Genomic DNA, 23181 nt, shown 5'->3' with positions numbered 1-23181 from the left:
AGTGCTTCTAATGAATTCTCAAAAGTTCTGTCAGAAATAAAAGGTTGGCTGCCTAATGAGACAAACCTACAGTCTGTCAGTCAGACAAGTAGATAGGCAGACATACAGTCAATCAGTCACTGTCCGTCTGATAGACAGACAGACCAACATCCAGGCATACAGACAAACAGACAGACAGACAGACAGACAGACAGACAGACAGACAAACAGACAGACAGACAGACAGACAGAAAGAACAGGGTGGTAGCTAGAGGGACAGAGCGCAGAGGAGAAGTGTAGACCTGCTGACATTTCTCTCCCTGTCACTGTGATTCCAATCGCTGGGATCTTAACAGGATTACAAGGAGAGAGTGGAAGCAATGGAGTGCCACTGTAATGCCATTATGAGGTGATGGAGTGCTCAGGCGAGCTGTGTTACCACCGGCCAGTCGCTTAACCTCCTGTCAACAACTCCACGATCACAGACCCGCTCAGATCCGACGACTGGCTTAGAGAGAGAGAGAGAGAGAGAGAGAGAGAGAGAGATTGAGAGATACATATATATATATATATATATATATATAGAGAGAGAGAGAGAGAGAGAGAGCTAGTTAGCTAGATAGATAGATAGATAGATAGATAGATAGATAGATAGATAGCTAGATAGATAGATAGATTGATTGATAGAGCAAAATATAGAGAGATAGATAGAGAGCTGGATTGATACACAGAAAGACAGACAGAAAGACAGCCTACAGACAGAGAGCGCGAGTCGGAGAGAAAGGGATATGTAGGTAGATAGGGAGAGAGAGAGAAATAGTGTTGGAGGTATAGAGATAGAGATGTAGACAGGTAGGTAGGGAGAGAGAGCAAGAGATATGTATCTTGCCCTATCTATTCAGGCAGGAAAAAGGACCCCATGATGATCCTACGACTTGTTCTGACAACCATACATCCTTTTCATACGAGTCACCATAGCAACCAATCTGGGTTTTACGAACATGCACAAAAGAATTAAAAAAATAAATGTTGGGATATGACAACAATTTTGAAGGTGCCACAGCATAATCCACCTCACCTCTTTAGAAATACTGAAGACACAGAGATGTATATATCCATATGCTGTACATGTTTGTGATATTACATTGGAACAAAATAAGCTTGTGTTTATTCACAGACATGGCTTCTATCAGGTGTGCACATTTGTACGTGAGATCATGTGTGTGTGTGTGTGTGTGTCTGTGTGTGTGTACGTGCATATGTGTGTGTGTGTGTGTTTGTGTGTGTGTGTGTGTGTGTGTGTGTGTGTGTGTGTGTGTGTACATGCGTGTGTCTGTCTGTGTGTGAGTCATCGCTGGTCCCTCAGACCTCAGGTCTCTGCAGTGTGTGAGTCACCATGCAGGGGTCTGACAGCAGCAGGGAGTGAACCACACAGAAGCAGAAGAAACAAGCATCCCAGCACTTTGATAAGCGCTCCAGCTGATAGGAGTGGAATGAAGACTGAGACGTTTGTAATATTCTTGGTGACAGACTCCAATTGTAAATTATGTTACATTGTCCACTCTTCTCCTCCTCATGCTGGGATGCTCCACAATGTTCAACAATGTTCATTTAAAAATAAAGATGAAAACTACATATAATATCATCCAGGATTATAATGTTGGGGGGTTAAAAAACATTTGACCCAATTAACCCGAAAGTTTTCAATGACTGAAGGGAGATTTAACTAGCCTGGCTCCGCCCGCCTAAGTTCTTCCACTCAATTTTAATTTCCCTTCAATACTACGTCTGGGTCTGCGGTATGTTATTGGGTTTTCTCCGTCCAAATTTTATGCGTCCAATCAGCAAACAGAGGGAGTGGCTGAGAACAATGACGTTAAAGTCAGCTCTCGTTGACGGACATCTTCACGCACGGTGTTTGGTTTGTTTACAGCCTGCGTGCAACGTGATTCCCGGCCAAATGTTAGTGATTGGTTATGGCGGATCCAGAGTGGCACTGGGCAGATCCAATTGTTTTAAACTTAACGTTCGTCAATTGAGTAGGTCCAGACTCTGTGCAAATGAAATGAAGTACGAGAGTCTGGTAGGACCAGGCTAAGTTTTAACCACCTATAAGAACAAATAAACCGTCAACGCTCATGCTAGCTTGATTCACTGTCTCTTCATGATTTGCTCATGATTTGCTCAACAAGGGACGCATTAACAGGGAATAAAGATGGTGACTTACCACCATACCCAGTTGTTTAGACTTAATTAATTACGATGAGGACATAAGCCTTTAAAATCTAAATCAAACATCCTACTACTATAATAGCAGGCCTGTCGAACCAGTTACTCAAATGACTCATGTGCGCATGTGCCAAGCAGCCTGCAGCTCCCAAACACACACAGCACGCGGGAACGCATACATAGGCCTACACCGAAAGCACGCACATACACACCGCATACACACACACCGCACACACGTGCACATGCGCACAAACATACATGGAAACGCATACACACACAAACACACGCACACACACACACGCACGCGCACACACCAAACGTCAAGACAAAGGCAGCGACACATACACAGAAGCGCACACACAAGCACGCACACACACCATGCGTCAAGACAAAGGCAGCGACACACTCGCCAAGCTAAGACGTTATGTTTTTAAACATAACGGCTCCGCCATCGAAACACACGCAGGTAAGAACGCACACGCACGCGCACAGACCGCAGCGACACACTCGCCCAGATAAGACGTTAGGATTTTAAACATAACGGCTCCGCCATCAACAAACTCTCCCAGGTAACACGTTCTGTCTATAGACTGTAGAAATTGCGGTAAAAGAAGGGAAAATACAATTTCTCACCTCGACAAGCAACGGCGGGTCGTTCATTTTGTCATATAAAAACCGTTCAATTCAAACATCGCACCGACCGGCATATCAACACATAAGTCATGTGATCTTCAAAAGACAGTGTCCCTATAACAAAGATCGAAAACATGTCAATAACACAGTATGGTGAATTATGTCTATAGAGTCCACCACAAGACTACACTTTGTTGCTCAAATGTAATACTACCCTCCTTGAGCCTCCTGAAATGTCTTTACACTCTGTTGCTAAAACTTAATATTACCCTCCTCCTTGAGCCTCCCCAAATGTCTTGCGATATGGATATCCCCTCTCCCCCCTGTGGACTGTTTTAGTTGTTTTATTTTTCTTATGTTTTGTGTGTATGCTATGTGTGACTGTAGGCTACTGCTTCCTGTCATGGCCAGGACACTGAAAGAGATGTTTAATCTCAATGATGATTATTATTTTCAACTAACCAATAGCAGTTGCCTTGCATTCTAAAATGTCAATGCACTTTTCAGCCCTGATTAACAGTAAAAGCTATTTAATAATTGATTTGCATGCATAGTATACTACACTTTCCATTGAACAATTACCCCTGTTACAATAAATTGACAAATTTTATAATGTGATTAAATGCTCACACACTAGCTGCCTTCAGACACACGTGTAAGTCCTGATATTCTCCTGATGGGCAATGTGTGTGAACAATATATCCTGACATTTGTAACCTGAAAATCTCCTGAAAAATACTACCCCTGAGGTAGTATTTTCTCCGTAGGAAATGTAAATTACCTTATATGTGAATGGGGAGTAGAAAGTCGGTATTTCTCACACCACTTCAGTGGGCGTGTTGTTGAAGCTTCTGCAGGTCATTAAGTGGCCCCCTGAATAATAATCAGCCTGCTACCTGTTGTTCGCAGAATGGTTAAAAAATATAATTTGAGGTGAACGAATGTTATACGTTGTTAAATACTAGGCCATTTTTTTTTATATTATTCAGACTTACATATTAATTACAACTAGAGGTTGAGCGTGTGCAACACACGTGCGAAAACTCTGGTATATATAAATATATGAGGCTTGAAACGTCAGAGAGGAAGGAAACTAGTTTTAACGATTTCAAATCTCTCAATATAACAACCCTAGACTGTTTGACATGGCATTTTAAATATGCTTATCATGATATATAACCACATCATTTTACATTCCCATGTCTGTCGTGATAATACATTTATCCATAGCTTCGCCTCCCAGCCCTAATATGAATGCTCCTTTAATTGGAAAATGGCCTCAAATAGTAAACTGCTGTGCTTAGTTGACATAGTAAATGTCAAGCCCAATATCAGGTGAATGCTGGATAATATCTGTTGTGTGTGTGTGCGTGTGTGTGTGTGTGTGTGTGTGTGTGTGTGTTTGTGTGTGCACGTGCATGCGGGCAAGTGTGTGTGTGTGTGCGTGTGTGTGTGTGTGTGTGTGTGTGTGTACTCTATCACATCCATCAAGTGTCTGCGCTCCAACATTATTTTTCTTAAAGGCACAGAGCGCTATTTATTTTTGTCATCACAACAGGGTCAACTGCTAGATCACTGATGCACACTGATGTTAATTTCTAATGTCAAGACAACAGCAATAACATTAAGCAATTCTGTTTTTCTCTTCAGCTAAGTGTCCCTTAACCTTTGAAAAGGCTACTGTCAATACAATCATTAAATCCCAGCATTTTATGTGAATACAGGTAATTTCCTCAATTGCAGAGCGTGTGATGTATTGAGCGAGTATACTAAGTGTAATTGCCCAAGTCAATGAACTGCAATTACTAACCCTGGTGAGAAAATTACAGGGTGTTAAGAGGGTCTGGTTTACACAAGAAATAAGCACTAATCGTGTTCTGTTCAATATAAAATTGCTCTAAACCACTTGATTCAAGCACAGCAATTGTACAATTGAATTCCTTCCTGGAGAACAGCTATTCATTATGTATGTATGTTCTTGTTGACTTTCGATCCAAAATCTTTCCAGGGACAAGATCCACTATGTGTACAAACATCTTTGTCAGAATTTATATCTTGTCCTATCTATTCTATCCCTCTCTATTTATCCTGTAAAATAACAATATAATATAGATGATCTGCATGTGTTCCCTCTTTGTAATAAAGTGGATCAACACTATAACTGACACAGAAGAAGAAGGCTTCCCATACACCTCTCTGTCAGTGTTGCATCTCTGTGACTAATTAAATCAGGTTGGCAAGGAGAGGTAACAACAAGACATTAAGGAAAACAGGGAGGTGGAGAAACTGATAGAGAGACACATTGCATCCATCAGTGGATCACTCTTTTCATTTAGTATAATCTATGAATCAAACCTTTTACTTTTGTAGTCCAAAAAATAAAATATGCAACGCAATACCATCACAAATTTTTTTGTTTAAAGGTTTCATTAGCCTAAAACATTTTTTTTGAAATCCGAGCAACGGCTTGACCTTCAAAAAATATAAATAATAATAAAAATAATTTATAGATTTCCTAGTCCTTTTGAAGGCTGTGCCCACTCTCCCTTTTCCTACTTTTTAATGAGATTTGGAGTATGGGTGTCACCCCACTGTGAAGCCATCAGTGTCAGGCAGAGGAACAAAAGGAGGCCTAATGCAGGGGTTTCTGCCCCCCTTCTCTCTCCCTCTCCCTCTCTCACACTCACACACACACGCACACACACACATACACACACACATGCACATACACAGCACATACCCCGCGCCAGCTCCCATCTGGTGGAAGGACATTAGGAGGGAAGTCTGAATAAGGAACACAAACACATATGCAACACACAGGCACACACACACACACAAACACACGCACACACACACACACACACACACACACACACACACACACACATATGCAACACACAGGCACTTACACACACAGACACACACACACACACACACACACGGAGAGAGACAGAAGAGAGAGAGAAAGAGAGAGAGAGAGAGACTTCTCTAGACAAATAGCATGTGTGTGCTCAAGCTGCATTAATAGAACAGGCACAACATGGAACCTCTCCCTGTTTCTACCATTATTACCCGGTCAATACCCAGATACCCCCAGCATCCCTTCCTTTCATCCCCATCCATATCTTACTTTGTCTTCATTAAAACATGTTTTTCTTTGGTTAAAATACAGGCTTAAGCAATGAAATGTTATTTACAGGAGCAAAATATTCCAACCTAGATTACCTTGATATGCGTGAATTATGTTGTATCAAACATATTTCACATTTTAGATATGGTTTTATTACAAAGACTGTTGCACCCATTGGAAATCTTGTTATCTTATCTATATCATCTTCATCTTCTTGGATGGATTCAAACATTAACATTCACATGCAACACATGAGAACAGACACACATGTCCACACTCACACACCCAAGCATTAAAGTCAGAGGGCAGGTGAGGTTGAAAACATCCCAACGCTACATAGTACCGACAGATCCCCTCCTCGCATCCTTTCAAAGCAACAGAGAGAACTGTGTGTGTGTGTGTGTGTGTGTGTGTGTGTGTGTGTGTGTGTGTGTGTGTGTGTGTGCGTGCGTGTGTGTGTGTGTGTGTGTGTGTGTTTCCATGGAATAATAGAAGCCCTTTTCCCCTGGCTGATAGAGCCGGCCGTCCTTGAGGGCCAAATGCACGATATTCACCTCTTTCATCCACGTGAAAGCATCATATCTCTATTTCATGTAGAGAACTCTCTCTCCTGCTCTCGCTCTCACCCTCTCTTTCTCTCTCCCTCCCATCCTCTCTCTGTCTTTGTCTCCCTAGCATTTGCAGGATTTTTCTTTGGAATTAAATAATAAAAAAGGATGTCATATTAAACAGCAGTGTCTGTCAGCAGTTGCCCCTCTGTCCGTCCTCGTATCTGGGTATACATGTCCACATCGTTCTCACATCTTGTTCTTCACTCGCTTGTATCATAAGCTAAATTTTTTTGAGTAACTCCAACAATCGTATATGCCACACCCCCGTGACGCCGCCATACGGTGTGACGCACTTCCTGTCAGTGCATTCGTGAAAGGTGGAGAACTTCTAAATATATACCATCCAGCATGGTGCGGTCCAAGGTGTGCACGTCTAACCAATCACGCTGCACCATTTGTGGCGGAGGTGGATCCTGCAGTTTAGCACGAGCCAATAGAAACAGATTTTGTTCCCCTGAGCAGAATGTCACCCAAAGGATCTGTGATGGTGATGTTAGACTGTAGAAATGCACCACATAGAGCCAGAGGATCTTGACATGTTTAAATGCATGCTGCTGAGGGTTTCGGCTCAATTCTCGCTCTATATCTATGTACAATGTTGAGGTCACTGAACACTCCCATTGTCTTATGACGTACGCGATGATGCTTTATTGGGTAGCGTTGGGAGGAGCTCACGTGTCGGTGTACGTGATCCATGCCAGACTAAGAAAAAAGCTTCTGTAGTGTCTATAATGGGGATATATATGAGGAAAAACAAAGAACAGCGACCACACCAGAGCTCCACTGTCTCATCATATATATGGCTTAAAACACATCTGAAATATTCTTGCCAAATACACCAAGGGGAAATCAGTAAAACGTGACTTCTGGATAATTCATGAGCTTTGACAGTGAAGGGAGGGGGGTGGTAGTAGGCGTGGGCGAGGTTGGGTGTGGAACACTGGTGTGGGAAGGTTGGGGGGGCGTCTGGCTCTGCAAGAATAGCAGAACGACTTGCGTTATTAACGATAATGCATTCCAGGGTTGAATATCAGCAGTATATCCAGTCTTAAGAAATAGTTACCTGTATGCAGCTGTGTGTGTCTGTGTGTGTGTGTGTGTGTGTGTCTGTCTGTGTGCGTGCATGCAGGACTGCTTGCATGTGTGCTTTCATGTGTGTGTTTGTGTGTGTGAGTGCTTGTGTGCGAGTGTGTGTGTACGTCTGTGTGTGTGGAGGTGCTGCGGGCACTGTGTGCAAATCAGCAGCTTGTTTATGATTCACATGTAGTCTCATGGGGGGCTCCGGTACGACCCCCTTTCCCACCCCCATCCCCACCCCTGTCCCCACCCCCAAGTCATTAAAGACTGATTTCAGCGTCCATTTTCAATCTCCTGCTCTAAGCCCCTCCCCTGGTGCCTCTCTGCACCTGCCCCCTCCTACTCCCGAGCTGCCAGATAAGATGCTGAGCACGTTCGCCCAATTTAGGACCCGCACCGACACACACACACACACTACCACACACACGCACACACACACACACACACACACACACACACACCCAGATGCACACTCATGCACATATTTCTGATGAGGCATAACTGAAAAGTCAAGCAAATATTGAAGGTACTAATTTAAATTGTATTTCGGTTTGACGCGCACACACACACACACACACACACACACACACACACGCACACACACACACACACACAAAAAAAAGCTGTTTTTAATTCCATAGAGAGTGGACTAAGCTGGTTGTAGTTCAGCTGTGAGGAGGATTGATGGTCGTGGGAGGTTATGGGTCAGCTCCCCCACTTGCTCTGGGACTAGAGGAGGGTTCCGGCTGCTTGACTGTGAGAAAATATATCCTGGGCAGCCGGTGACACATTTATTGAGCCTGTCAAATTAACGCAAGCAATGAGCTGATGCACGACAAGATAGTCTGTGTTCAGGCTGCACATCTGAGGCACGTGCACGCAAGCACCCACACACTAACACATGGAAGTGCTGCCGTATGCACACACACACACACACACACACACACATACATATGCGCAAACACACATAATCACACACACACGCACACACACACACACACACATGAACACACATGCACAACCCACCCCGCCCCCCAACACACACACACACACACACACACACAAATATACCTGTATTTACCAAACAATAAGTGCTATCCCTCCTTCTCATCTCCATTAGGAGGTTAGGTGGGTCAATATGCCCAGCACAACACTGGGACTAACCATATTGATTCAGCAGCTGGTGGAGGAGGAGAGCTGCCATTAACTACACAGTTCCTGGAGCTCAAGGCGAGGCAGACAAGACGCACCATTGCTGTAACTTCTTTGACATGAAAAATACCATAGTGTAGTAGTACAGTATCTATATCGCAAAGGGTGATACAATAAACTACATTACAGCACAGTACAGTATAGTATAGCTTAGAACAGTATAGTATGGTACAGGACAGTAAACTCCAATGCAGTATAGTACATAAGTCTAGTCTAGTATATAGTATAGTATTAGGGTTGTCAACTTTCTTCAGCTGGCTAAGGGGAAGGTTTCCAAGTAAGAAAACAACAACAATCCTGTTATCCACAGCTTTTTTTCTCTATTCCCCACATCCCAAACCAAACAATAAGCTCCTAAATTGTTCTTTAAAGGCAATTTTGTTCACACATTTTAAGATGGATCAAATAGATCATTCATCGTTTTTTGGTTTTACAATTAAAATGTGTTGTAAATATAATTGATTTTGAATTGTGCAGGTTGGCCTAAGAACAAAAAATCTATTGAGCTTTCAATATGGCAGTACCTCATACAAAGACTACCATAATGTAAACTGATGTACAGGCTCTTATATATTACTGTACTATACCAGAATATCCTATACTATATTGTACTTTTCTATAATATATTATTCTGCCCTATAGTATACTATGCTGTACTGTACTATACTATAGTACAGTATAGTATGATCAAGCAGAGTACAATTGTGATTAGTGTGTTTAATTGTTCAAAAAACACTTGAAACCATTGAATGTGGTTACTTTTCTTTTATATATAAAAAAAAGGATATAGCGTATTTCATTTTAACATCAACAAACCTCTCAATTTACACAGCAAAAGAAGCCATAGAACCACACTGGAACTTCACTCAGAGGCACAAAACAGGAGAGTTTAACCGTTACTTCATGTTGCACATCTGTCATTTTTCAACCCAAAAAAAGGCAATCACTTTGAATAACATACGTTCCTTACAACGCCATGGAACAATGTGACAGTAGTATGGGAGCAGACCAGAGCACATTTGGCCAGGGGAACATGTAGGTATTTGTAGGGGTGAGGGAACAAGGAGTCCAGCCACAGAAGGGAAAACACATGTCCATCGAACTCAAAATGAGAACAAGAAGAATATACGTGTGTGTGTTTGTTTGGCGGGGGGGGGGGGATTGTAGAGTGTGGTTGAATGTGAAGGAGATGAGGTGAAGGAGAGAGGGGGGAGGGGGGGGCACATCCTCTAAAAGAGACCCTGGGGAGGGGGGGATACTGGACAACAGTAGAGATATGGAGAAGAGGAGGCGGCCGTCTCTCAGACTAGGCCAGGTTATCATTCTCATTTGGTGAGTAGCCCTCTCACAAACTCCTTGCATTTTTTGGCAAAGAGGTTTGCTTAGGACTCTAGTACTAATAGTTCTCTCTCTCTCTCTCTCTCTCTCTCTCTCTCTCTCTCTCTCTCTCTCTCTATATATATATATATATATATATATATATGTATGTATGTATATGTATGGATATATATATATATATATATTTAGATTTTTTTTTTACAAGTAACTGTTTCATTATTTTCTACATTTCTTATCACAAAATCACAACTTGAAAGTCAATATATGAACAAAAAAAAGCTGTTACATAATTCCTGTCTTGGTGTTATTTTGATACTTGACAGTGGCTGCCACTAAGGATTTATTGCTTTGTACACTGAGTAATGTCCGGTGCCACTTTGAGCTCTAGAGCAGAGGCTTCTATTGATACTCTATAGAACTCTATAGAACACTGACACCTAAACCAACTCCAGTCTACACTCCCCTTTGGTTAACTGTACAAAGACATTCACACATCAGTAACAGTTTGCGTGACAAAGACACAACTAAATTGTCAAACAATAAGGTAAGGACATAAAAAAAACTCACACATTGCTCCATGCATAAATACATTTCACACACATCTATATTGTGCTGACTTCCACAGACACGTGAGAAGTGACATGATTGGTTGCCTTGGTCCCCATGAGACCTGTTATTGGTGCAGAATCAGGAAGTAAAAGAGCCTCTAGATGATTGTGTTTGCTTCTACAGAAGAGCTGGTCAAACGATAGCTCTCGAAAGTGTCGAGAGGATAACACCAAAAGCATCAGATATTTCTACTTGTCATCTTGGTATTTCATATAATGCCATAAAACATCATTAGGTATTATCTTTGCACTATTTACTATATATAATCAATAACATAAAAAATAAAGTTTTGTTTCAATTAGTTCCTCATTATTCCCTTTATAGAAACCAAAACATCTTTTACATTTTCTATAAATAATAAATGTTCAGTTATCTGTCATTATCTTATTAGACTTTGATACTGATTGGTTTACTCTCTTCTTTACCACAAACCCTGCAATGCACGGCCCATAATGCACGGCCTGGCTTCAATCTATATAATCAGTGGTGTTTCAAACCCTATTGGCATTTTCATTTTTATAATCATACTATACATCATTATACTATCGGTTAATTTCATAAATTCTGGTCCAATCCATATATTTTATAAAATAAATATTTTGTGAAATTCTTGAGGAGCACTTGGTAGTATTTGATTTGAAATGGCCAAAGACATAACAACTACAATATAATGAAAATAATGGCTTAACTCCGGCACTTTACAGATAAAATGTGATAGGCTGCAACTGCTCAAATTGTAGTCTCAAATGCTTTAAAAATGAGGTAATGGGTTACACAACAAATCACAAATAACATTTGATTCTAATCTGAAGATTTTCCCTTCAATGCATGTCAGCCAAAATGTCACAGCGTACATTTTACTCTCATGAAGTCAGCGTCATCATCATGCTAGGTCACTTACGTGTTAAGGGCAATTGAACAAACACACACAAGCTCACGATGAAACCATAACAAAGCATTTGTGCATTGAAACAACATATCACCTCAGTGCATTTAGTAGCAGTACAGTATAATCTATGTCAATGGATTGTTTGCTTTACTGAGGACTTCCAATGTCGTGCACTGACACAGGTGTATACTGTTAATGGCTGGCTGGTTGAAAAGTTGTGCTGTCCTAGGAACAATTTGTGAGAAGTAACATTGGGGTCATATGCACGGACTGAAATGATCCCCGGAGGCTTCAACTCTATTGGAAACCTGCTGCTGATGAGTTGAAAGTGTCCCACGTGGTTACACACAACTGCACGCCAAACAAGAATATCTATAATCCATATGCATACTAACACATCTAGCCTGTCAATTTGATATGTGTTTCACCTCTATTCAATTTGGTCACGTTTCATCGTTTTTTCTATGAACCATAAATAGTTTTTCTTCTTTTTTCTTAGTTATGCTTTAGTTTGTGCAAACATACAACAATGAATTTCTATTTTTTTTACGTTTCTTGGTTGTTAACAGATTATTTTAAAATCACCAAATGATTCACTATGAGCAAAATAAGTCTACACATGTATTAAGTGGATGGTGTATGCGTGTGTTTGTTTGTGTGTGTAAATGTGTGTGTGTGTGTGTGTGTGTGATTGTGTGTCTTTGTGTGTTTGTATGTGTGTGTGTGTGTGTAAATGTGTGTGTTTTTTGTGTGTGTGTGTGCATTTGAGTGTGTGTGTTCATACGAGGCTGCATGTCTGTGTCTGTGTGTGTGCGCGTGTGTGTGTGTGTGCGTATGTCTCTGCTAGTCAGTGTGTGCATGTGAGAACATGTGTTGGTGTGCCTGCCTATTTGTATGTCTGTGTGTGTGTGCATATGTTTTTGTGAGTGTGTTTGAGTATATCTGTGTGTGTGTGTGTGTGTGTGTGTGTGTGTGTGTGTGTGTGAGTGTGTGTGTGCGTGTGTGTGTGTGTGAGTGTGTCTGTGTGTGTGTGTGTGTGCGTGTATCTCTGTGTGTGTGTGTATATCATTGTGTGTGTGTGTGCTTGTGTGTGTGTGTGTGTGTGTGTGTGTGTGTGTGTGTGTGTGTGTGTGTGTGCGTGTGTGTGTGTGTGCATGTGTGCGTGGTGTTTAGGAGTAGCCCTGCTCCTGCCTATACCCGTAGGACTCCCCCTCGGCGGCCTCCTCCTGGACGTACTCTTCGGTCTTCTCCCATCCCGAGGCCCAGCCGCCGTTCACCTGCGTGGTGGCGCCGTACGTCTTGGCCGGGGCGCCTGGTGCGCCGTAGCCCTGGGTGATGTCTCCCGTCTCCTCCGCCAGCTCGTCCTCGTCGATGAAGCCGCACTTCTCCTCGCTGGTCAGCTCCGGGTCGGCCCACGGCTGCTTCTCCCCCGAGGCGAAGATCCCGTAGAAAATCACTCCCCCGTAGTGCACCATGGCGGCAATGAGGAACACGGACTGCCACTCCTCCCGGGTCTGGGGGAACACAGGCTTGTTGACATGGAGGCCCTCGAGCTAGCCATGACCGTCCTCCTGATAATGTGTTGGCAGAGCACTGTGTCATGGCGTTCTTGTTACTTTGTACTGTCTCTTCCTGGCCACACCATCACACATCATCCAGTCAACAGACGTGTCCGCATCATGGTTTAAATAGATATAACCGTACCTTGTTTTTTGTCAGAGTGCCAACGATTATTGGACACACCATCCCGGACAGAGTGCCGACGCCATTAGAAATGCCCATGAGGATGCTGGCATAGCGTGGAGCGATGTCCAAGTGGTTCACGTTGAAACCTATACGAGCAAACGCACAGAAAGGGAACCCCTATTCAACATTCTTATTGTCTCCTCTAATAACATGAATCCTATTGCTAATGTTACGATGGGAGACGATGCATTTCATATTATTATACAATATCTGTTCATTCAGGAAACTAAAAGGGCACAATATTACATCTTGAAATAGTCTTTGTTTTCATCGGACATTGTTTTTTATATACACATGGTATGTTTTACGTGTTTCTCGCTTATTTTCCTTTTTGTGTTATTATTTTTTTAATATGTTTCTTTATTGAATTGAAAATTAAATAATGATAATAATTATCTGGTAATAAAAAGAGGACTACAATAACACGCAATGGTCACACCAATACATCCAATTTAAGATGTAAACATCACTTTACATCTTAAATTGAAATGAACCCATTCCTAATAGACTACCACTAAGTATTGTATGTTAGATAAACCCCTTCTAAAATTGCTTATCTCATTGTAGTATTACATTCAAGATAAACCCCTACTAAATGTACCCAGCATATTGAAAGAAAGAGGAAGCAAGTGTGCACTCATTCTGCTCCTCCCCCACACCAAATGGCTGCACCAGCCAGCGCTCCATGGCTGTCATATCCCCCGAGACATCTAACACTGAATTATTAAACACACTGGGAGACGCCCGAGAACAACAGGCGAGAGACAGCCAGCAGGTTTCTTCCTCACAACCAGAGATCTGATCTGAAGATAATGTCACACAGACAGTGAGAGCTGTAACTGGATCCTTTCAGTAGTAAAGAATGATACTGTTATACAAAACCTCCACTCTAATGGCAGAGTAACAACACATATCCGGCGGTGAAACAAGATTTTAGCAAGGCAAAAAAAAAAAGTAATATTCAATTAAACTCTGATTGGATATTTTTCCTGAAAATAGACAGGAAGTAGGTGCTATTACCACCCTTGAAATAGAAAAAAAAGAGCTACGAAAAAACTCAAAGTTGTACTGCTACTAACCTGATATGGCAAATCCACTGAAGCCCACTGCTAGCACCAGGAAGGAGATGGCCACTCCTTTACTGTGAGAGTAGCCAACCACCAGAAGCAATGTGGCCTCCATCCCAAACCCTGTAGATTCACAGAGAGAGGCAATGGGCCACACACTCAGACATAGCCAAAGGGCACCCTGGCTATCAGCCATCCCAATGCCAATTGAATTCCACACGGTGCACAGTTTGCACTCAATTACATAAGTGACAGATATGAAATCGATGGTCAACAGTCAACATCTCGGAGGCTACTTGAGGCCAAGTATCGAGCAGTCAACAGTTTGCTGTGTCAAAAGCATGGGCCAGCAAGGAAAACTGGTAGCGTTCTGGAAATGATCCAAACCATACAAACGAAGTACATGCAAAAGTAGTGGGTGCCTAAAGAGTCCTCACCTCCACAGTTCATGATCTTCCTGACAGTGGTAGTGGACAGGATGTTCCTGGTGCGCAGGTAGTCGGCCAGCTGTCCCCCGATGGGCACAATGATGGTCATCACCAAGTGGGGCAGGGCAGACAGCATGCCAACCTATAGCACCATCAACATATTGCACCAGAGGCTGCATTGAGGACAAGAGGATAGCAACACAATGTACCGGCGCACATGTGATATTAACAGAAGGACTATTGCGTATGCTGTTCTTTGAGTCACTCCCATGAACGGCCTCTCACCTTGCTGATCTCAAAGCCAAACACCTCCTCAAAGTACGCTGGCTGGCTAATGAGCAGAAGGTAGAAGGTCCAGCTCCTGCAGAAGTTGGCAACGATGATGGCGTAGACTGGCATGGAGGTAAAGAACTTTCTCCAGGGAGTTTTGAATTTCTGAAGGGGGGTTGGAGTGGGGAGTGACAGTCATGATACATTCAGTATCCGTGGTATTTTTTGCTGTTCAAATAGCTAAAGCCTGTGTCTGCATAGAGAATGAAGAAGGAATGCACAAGAGGTTTGACAGAGGCCACGCGTATCTAGGCCTTTCAGCCCCCCCCCCCCCCGCGATGGTACAAGCAGCAAACGGATTTCAGTGGGCCTATGTCATTACAAGAGAGTGTTTTGTAGCTGATGTATGAAAACTATTATGGCCAACCTCAACAACAAAAGATGTGTAATGCAATCAGACTAGCTATCAGCAGAGCTCTTGGTTTTATGGCAAATGGCCGATCCGTCTGAGGGGAGGCTGGTGAAGGAGGAGGAAGGAGAGCGCCCTGACCTCGGCAGCAGCCATCAGCTGAGCGGTCTCTCCAATGCTCTCCTCGATGTAGCAGCGCTCCTCCTCGGTGATGGTGGGGTGCACGGCAGGACTCTCGTAGGACACCAGGATCCAGAACATGTACCAGATGATCCCAAAGACCCCTGAGTAGAACACCAGGCAGGTGATGGATTAAGGTCACGTCAATTGTACTTTGATATTTTTTCCACCAGAGTTTATATCACAGAGGAGGGAAAACTCCTTCATATGTAGTGACAGGAGGGGTGGTGGGGGCTGACATGTGAGGGGGAGGGGGGAATCAATGCACAGTGCGCACAATCCATTTGACTTTCACTGAAATTTCCATCAATCCAAACCTTAAATTAGGGTTGGCCATGTTAGTTATAGATTTTTCTTTTGTCAATAGCCCAATTAATATATCTTATTACATTATTTATTTTGGATGGAACTGGTATACCCCTTTCTATCTCTCTTTTGTTTTTGTCTATCCTTCCCTCTCTCTCTATTCCTCATCACCCCCTCCGTTTGATGAACAACACACACACATGCACCCGAAAAACTGTATGCATGCACGTACACACACACACACACACACACACACACACACACACACACACACACACACACACACACACACACACACACACACAGACACACACACACACACACACACACAACCTCATAACACATATGGCCCCATCAACCAACTCATCTCACCATAGACATAGAACACAGAGGACCAGCCGGAATACTGGACCAGGATCCCAGCCAACGGCATTGCGATCACAGCGCCAGCATAAGATCCTGTGGGAAGCGGCATTCAAGAGCAATACGCCATTCGTTAAAGCAAGCCGAAAAAGAATCACACTTTTGAGAAATGATTTAATAAACACCTTTTTCGGTAAGACGAAGGAGAGGAAGTACTTACCACAGAAGGAAGTGGTGGCTAGCCGACTCCTCTCCAGCGGAGGAGCCCATTTACTCCATATGCCATGGCAGGCTGGGTAGGTCACTCCCTAGTGGAAGACGCCACACAACATACTTGGTCCTCCGGCTGTTTCCAAAATACTGAGAGATACAATGGCAGTAGGAGATACCCAATCGTATGTAGAGCCTACAGGAATATTAGTTTGCATGGGAAGAAAGACTAGCCCGAAGCCATTGGACACATCCAAATGATCCTGCAAGGCGATCAATTCTATATATTGTGAACATGACATTCACTGATTTGATGGCCTTTTGTTTTCCTTTTCCAACTGCCTGATAAACCCTGCAGACTTATCAGTGGACTTGATTTCCCAATGAACTAAAAGAGGCTAAATAGCTGCATATATATAGGCCTCCCATAAGAAACAAATATCATTGGTATCACACGCTATTGCAAGGCCGTACCGTGGTCAACTATGGAGGTAATTTATTTAAAGGATTTTCATCACACGAGTGTATATGAAAGGCATCTTCTTAAAATGGTCAAATGACTATCATGTAGTGCTCGTTTTAAAACCCAACATAACATAACCTCAACACAATCTCAACCTTTCATCAGAATTTGTATGCAAGGGAATGCGCTGCTATATCAATTCATTGTGTCGTTTTTTTCTCACCAGGGCAGATGAGGACAAAACCACTACGTCATTAAATATTAATACATAGGGCTATGTTGGCATCGATATCTTGTTTCACTATTGTGAAAGGTTTCTTCTTCTTTTTTTACACAGATTTCTTAAGCTCTATGAATGATCCGAATTATTAATGATTTTTTTTTATAAATTTCAGCAGACTTTACGTTGGCAAAGTGGTTAGACTTTAAGCTGTTGACCCAATCAATAGCAGGCCGCTTCGCATTTCCTATCGCGGTGGAGCCGTAGCCTATCGCTTCCAATTGGTGGAAATTGATGCGTCCTCGCTGCAACCTCATATATTCTCAATGTTGACAACAAAAACGTTGACTGAATTAGGCGCCATTCATTCAAATCGCATTTCATGTGGACTACGGGCCAAGGCCCACGTCATATTCAATCGGCCGGCCTATTATAAGAACGGAATTCAAAGAATGTATTGCAGTTGGATTGTGAGCGTAGATAGAATAAATTAGCTCTTACCTCGACCAGACCTTGCAGTATCCTCACAAAGATGACACACCCGTAGTGAACCCGCGCAGCCGAGGGAATGAACATGTTGAGCGTCGCGGTCAGAAAGATGGCTGCCCCAAATACCCTGGAAATGATGACATATTAGTATTCTATGTAGCCTATACCTACATTCAACAGCCAATCAATTATTCACAAACTGAAGACAATCTTAAATTTTCGGTTCTTTCGGAAATATTTTCGTATTGTTTTAGATTGCATTTCAAATGGGCATAGCGCCCCATCCTCTTTCTCTATATGTCTCTGGTGCACTCCATCTGTTTGCAATTAAATCAGACATTGCCTATAAATGATTAATGAATTACTATACGGGAGGCCGTTTCCTTTCTTAAAGTATTACAGCAATAGACAGGGCACAAATAGGCCTTCATAAATGGGCCATATAGCCTCATGGTGCACGGAAGCAATATAGGCGGTGCGGAGACGCACTGTAGCCTACTGACACAGCTGAGCCTACAGCGTCACTCCCAAGCCGTCCGCTCACAGAAACCCATTTAACATTTATGTCACGTCCCGCCACCCCTTGTCTGTACGCGTGGGGCCAACCCTAATCCGGTTCAGGCACGAGATGAATTGATTTGATTACATTCCGGGTGTCAATCTGACAGACGGGAGGGACCGAAAATGAGAAGGCTATTAACGAATGCTCTATTTTAAGGATATAGCCACCTCCACCTTTAAATCGTGCTATTTACCTACTAGGGCCCTTATCCACGATGTTATTTTCTCAGAAACCCCCATCGGAACCCCTCATGGATCAGCTCTGTGTGTAATATAGTAATAAAAGCCCCTGGCGACAAGGCCGGTCTGGTCGCCATGCCCCCACAATAAAGAGATTAGCCACGCGGTGTCCCGGGGGGACTCATTAACAGGTGGCTGGGAGCCTCGAGCACGCGGAGCTGTGCGCCTGCGGTCCAATCCCACGCCGCTCGTACCCCGCCGCCACCCGTCCCGCCAACACCCGCTTGTACCACCAGTCCCGCCAACTCATTCTTCCCATTCGATTTTACAAGCGCTAATTGGCCAGGCAGACCCTCACCGAGTGACAATGGCCACCTCTAACATGCTCTCAACGTGGATTCATGATTGGAGCATTATTCGGGAATAGACAATAGATGTTATATGAATGTTATGAACTATTACCATTATTTAATTATGTATTTTAAAGCCCAAAATAGTGTAAACATATCTGCACGTCTATTCTAACAATAGAAAAACGACATGATTGGGCCTGAATCAAGGCCTGTAATAGTCCTCGCTATGTATTTACTAATAGGTTCTATGATGTAGTTAATAATTGATAAGAGGCCATAACGGGCTCCGGCGTACCTGCTGGCAGCCAGCTTAGATGATATATACCCCCCGGGGATCTGTGTCACGATGTAGCCCCAGAAAAAGGATCCGTGAATCAAGCCGACCGTCTCCGGATCCCAGTTGAACTTTGCTTTCTTTAGGGAAAGAAAACATGAAAATGTTAAATATCTTGCGTGTTAACCTATACAGGTGACACCAATAGTTGATTCGATAATTTTTGTCTTAGTTTTAGGTGAAGGCCTATAGGCCTGTATATATAGGCCTAGGCCTACTCAACACAAATTCAGGCCTGATTGCATGGACCTATTACAATTCATAGGTTATGGGTGTTGCTATCAATGAGCCCTCGGATAAATAGCCTAAATATAACAGTATTTGAATGTAAACAATGAATGAAAACCCTGGTGTGTGCCAGGTTAAAGAAAAGCGCGTATGTGTTGCAGGTATAGGTGGATGTAGTGTATTTAATTGGGCTTGGGGTTGGGTTGGAATTATATCAATTTAATATATTGCTGCATGGATCACGACCAAGTGAGCCACACCTCCTTGATGATGATTTTCCCGTTTTCGTGCACGGTGCTGTTGTTGACCATGCCCACGATGGCCACGCCCAGGTTACAGCGGATCCCAAAGGAGATGCAGAACCCGAGGCCGCTCATCACCGCGATGATGTAGCGGCGGGGCAGCCCGAAGCACGTGCAGTCGACCAGCGGGGGCTTCCTCTCAGGGGCCTCCTGGGGCCTCCCATCCTCAGTCAGCTCGATGACTTCTCCCGTTTTCTGTTTCTTCTCGAGCACTCTGCACACCAGGAAGGTTCAGACAACGCCGTATTTTTTTTCAGAAAGCCTGCACTTCGGTTATTCAATTCGTCTTAATACGTTATTAGAATGACAATTATAGGCAAATCTTTTGTATCAACCCTTGCGTTAAATATTTAACAAATGTTTGCAGAGGAAATGCAATCCGTTAAATCGATTGCTGCAACGAGGTGATGGATGCCTCATATTAAACTGTCGAAAGTAGAAATGAACACATCCAGCATAGTCAGTCAGCGTAGTGAATCAAAACAAACATTCAATATTTTTTTAAAGAAAGACAACATAAGTGTGGCTTTCTGAGAGTCTCAGAAAGGCGAGATGTGCTTGGTACCGCATTGCAGCAAGCGGTAGCAGCTCATCAGTATTCAGTGTTGAACAGCAGCACACGGTCCGCTCTCACGTACACGGAGTTCCTCGCATGCTTGCGTCATTCGAGACGCAATTCTACATTCATTCGATAGATTTCGTTCGAATGCAATCCCTTCCGAATTAAAAAAACATGGAAAGCTCTGGGTTTTCATCCCGTTTTAAATAAAGAACGATTCAATTAGCGATTCAATTAGCTAGGCATACACATTCTACTTTTAATATGAATAAGACTAAAAGTGACTCTATTACAAATGTAGACCCACCTCAGTGGGACAATGTATGACTATATCGGCTAGGCCTATATTTACACTGCATATGTACATAGGCCTTTACATGTATGCCTCTATTAATTCAAATAAATCACCTTTAAAAGCCGAATCTTTATTATTTAAGGTCACACCGTTATCAGATTTCAGGAGTCTACTCCAATTAGTCCTGGATTAATAACGAGCAAGCAAGACCAATTATAATTTCGAGAAAATCTAGTAGGCCTATAGCAGATTACACTTGCAGGCCCACACGTTTGAGATCTGGAGAATCAAACGAAAACCGTCTGTGATCATTTGAATCCAGCCCAAAATGAAGGTCTACTTTTGCATTTTTCCATTATTATGTGATGGACACAGCCACCAAAATGCTTGCAATCTATTAGGCCTTCACACATGACCAGAGTAGGCCTGCATGGGTTGACTTCGATCGCCTCTGTATAGTCGTAAAGTGAGTCAAATACCATTGCTTTTTGGAGGATTTCACTTAAAATCTACATTACATGATTACATGTGCCTACTACATGTGCATATTTTTTTTGTTATCGGAGACAGAACGGATGGCAGTGTAGCATGGTGAATTATTTCAACGAGTCTGATCTCATCAGGCGTGGCATGGTCACTATAGAGACCGTTCTCCGTTCCCAAGCCTCACCTCTCCATCCTTCTTTTAGAGGCGTGCCTAAAGATGGCTGCAAGTTGTTCAATACGTTTTTTCTGCTGGCCCGCAGGTATATTTAACATTATGGAAGTGGATTAGAGCCAATTTCATTACAGCTGTTAGCATATAGACACAAAGCCTTGAACACTCCACAGCAGGAGTAGAGCAAAATAGCATATTACGTACCTGTGCATATGACCTAATGTCTTCCCGGCAAATTCCTTGACCCCCGCCGTTGCTCTTGACTTGACGGACTCCATATCCAGTGTTTAACGTGTAGGCCTCTGTTCCAATACTATCTAATTCTGATGCATAATGTCACGCCAACAACAAAAAGCTAACAGAGCGGCGAACAAAACGAATTCTCTCAGTATAACCTGTTCTTTCTCTCCAGCGACTGCAGGCGAGGCTCCACTCAGAACGAACGCTTTAAAGATAAAAAATCAGTCGCGCTCCGACTCTTCGGTCGCAACGCGCTCGTCGCTCTGCTCGGGAACAGGAGGCACGCGCGCATCCATCACTACCAAGAAACTCAAAGCACCTGCAGAAATACAAATATGGGTCGAAGAAGAGCGACTTTTCTTTATCACGCGACCCACAACCGTAAAGTATGTATAGATGAATAAATAATGAAAAGCCTCAAACGGTAAACGGCACCAGGAGGTGTGTGGAGTTGCCTCGATAAATCAAAGAGGGGTAGGATCTCGCGCCTCACGCTGCGCGCTGGTGTTTGTGACGTAGCAGCTCTTTCAGCACCAAGGTCAGAGGCTCCGGTCAGACACACTGTTCCTGCTTCGTGACTGCATTTCTCTCTTTTTTATAGAGGCAATCTTCTTTTCTTATTAGGCTACAAACGATTTACACACGTTCTATAAAATAGTACTGATGTCCGTGATATAGAAGTAGGCTAATACTTTTCTTTTTAAGTGACTGAATTTGCGAAGTAAACGAGCATATAGTCTTGTTTTGCGTAGCCTATGTTCTCTAATTTTTGCAACTATGTCATTATATAAATATTTTTTCTGGGGACGGGGGGGGGGGGGGGGGGACGGGGGGGACGGGGGGGACGGGGGGGGGGGGGGGGGGTCTAAATCCTTTTTCTAAATGTAAAACCCCGCGCACTTGTATCGGTCTTCCCCATGCACGAGCGTGTCTCACGGGCCGGTGCTATGGTAACGAGATGAGCAGGAGGAAATCTCGAATAGGAATCCATCGATAATGAATTCGTTCTCCCCTATTTTCATCTTTCAGTACCCCTATCTTTAGACTTCATACATTTTACATTTAGCCCCTATTGAAGCATTAAATCAACTCTACAGGCCACATAGGACATATCTTACTAAATGCAAGAACATTAACTCCCCCCGGCACTTATTGTAGGCTAGGCTACGCTACCGTTCATAAGAGTCAATACTGAGCAAAGCTATATGAAACAAGCAAATAGCAAAACGTCACATTATAAAATAGGCCTCAGCGTAGAGAGGGTTGTTTAAGCAACGGCTTTGTATTCTCCTTCCATTTCTAAGCTTAGCACACCATCTTGTGGTCATTCGTGGTACGCCGTTGCCAGGTGAATATGGATTATTGTAGACTGACAGGTCTGATGCCATTTTTAACCCTGGAGTAAAAACTCTGAATTTATGTGAGATACAAAATTATCTAAAATCAGAAAAGTTAAAGTAGCCAATGCTTTGGGCTACTTCTATGACCAAATAGACAGGCAGAGCCTACATTTTGTATAGCAATTGCTGTATTGCTGTAGTATATCAAATGGAGAAGTTTAGAAAAAAAAAATTGGTAGGCAGTCAGGATGGGATTCCTAAGTAAAAAATAAT

At 43.0% G+C, this 23181-nt stretch overlaps 1 protein-coding gene across 1 annotated transcript; it reads right to left on the bottom strand.

Annotated features, from left to right (window-relative positions):
• Window positions 1-12876: 12876 nt before the first annotated feature.
• On the bottom strand, window positions 12877-21606 carry slc17a6b (solute carrier family 17 member 6b; the record flags this gene model as incomplete). The annotated part of the gene is made up of 12 exons (XM_079737377.1): window positions 12877-13221; window positions 13412-13539; window positions 14533-14643; window positions 14958-15090; window positions 15234-15383; window positions 15769-15911; window positions 16486-16572; window positions 16697-16784; window positions 17871-17985; window positions 19248-19366; window positions 19775-20030; window positions 21533-21606. The coding sequence occupies 12 exons, from the start codon at window positions 21604-21606 to the stop codon at window positions 12877-12879; spliced, it is 1749 nt and encodes a 582-aa protein (XP_079593503.1).
• Window positions 21607-23181: the final 1575 nt, after the last annotated feature.

This window comes from Pollachius pollachius (assembly GCF_949987615.1).
Source record: "Pollachius pollachius genome assembly, chromosome: 5".
Taxonomy (NCBI): domain Eukaryota; kingdom Metazoa; phylum Chordata; class Actinopteri; order Gadiformes; family Gadidae; genus Pollachius; species Pollachius pollachius.
The sequence above is the reverse complement of the archived record's forward strand: the minus strand, read 5'-3'. Positions and strand labels throughout refer to the sequence as shown.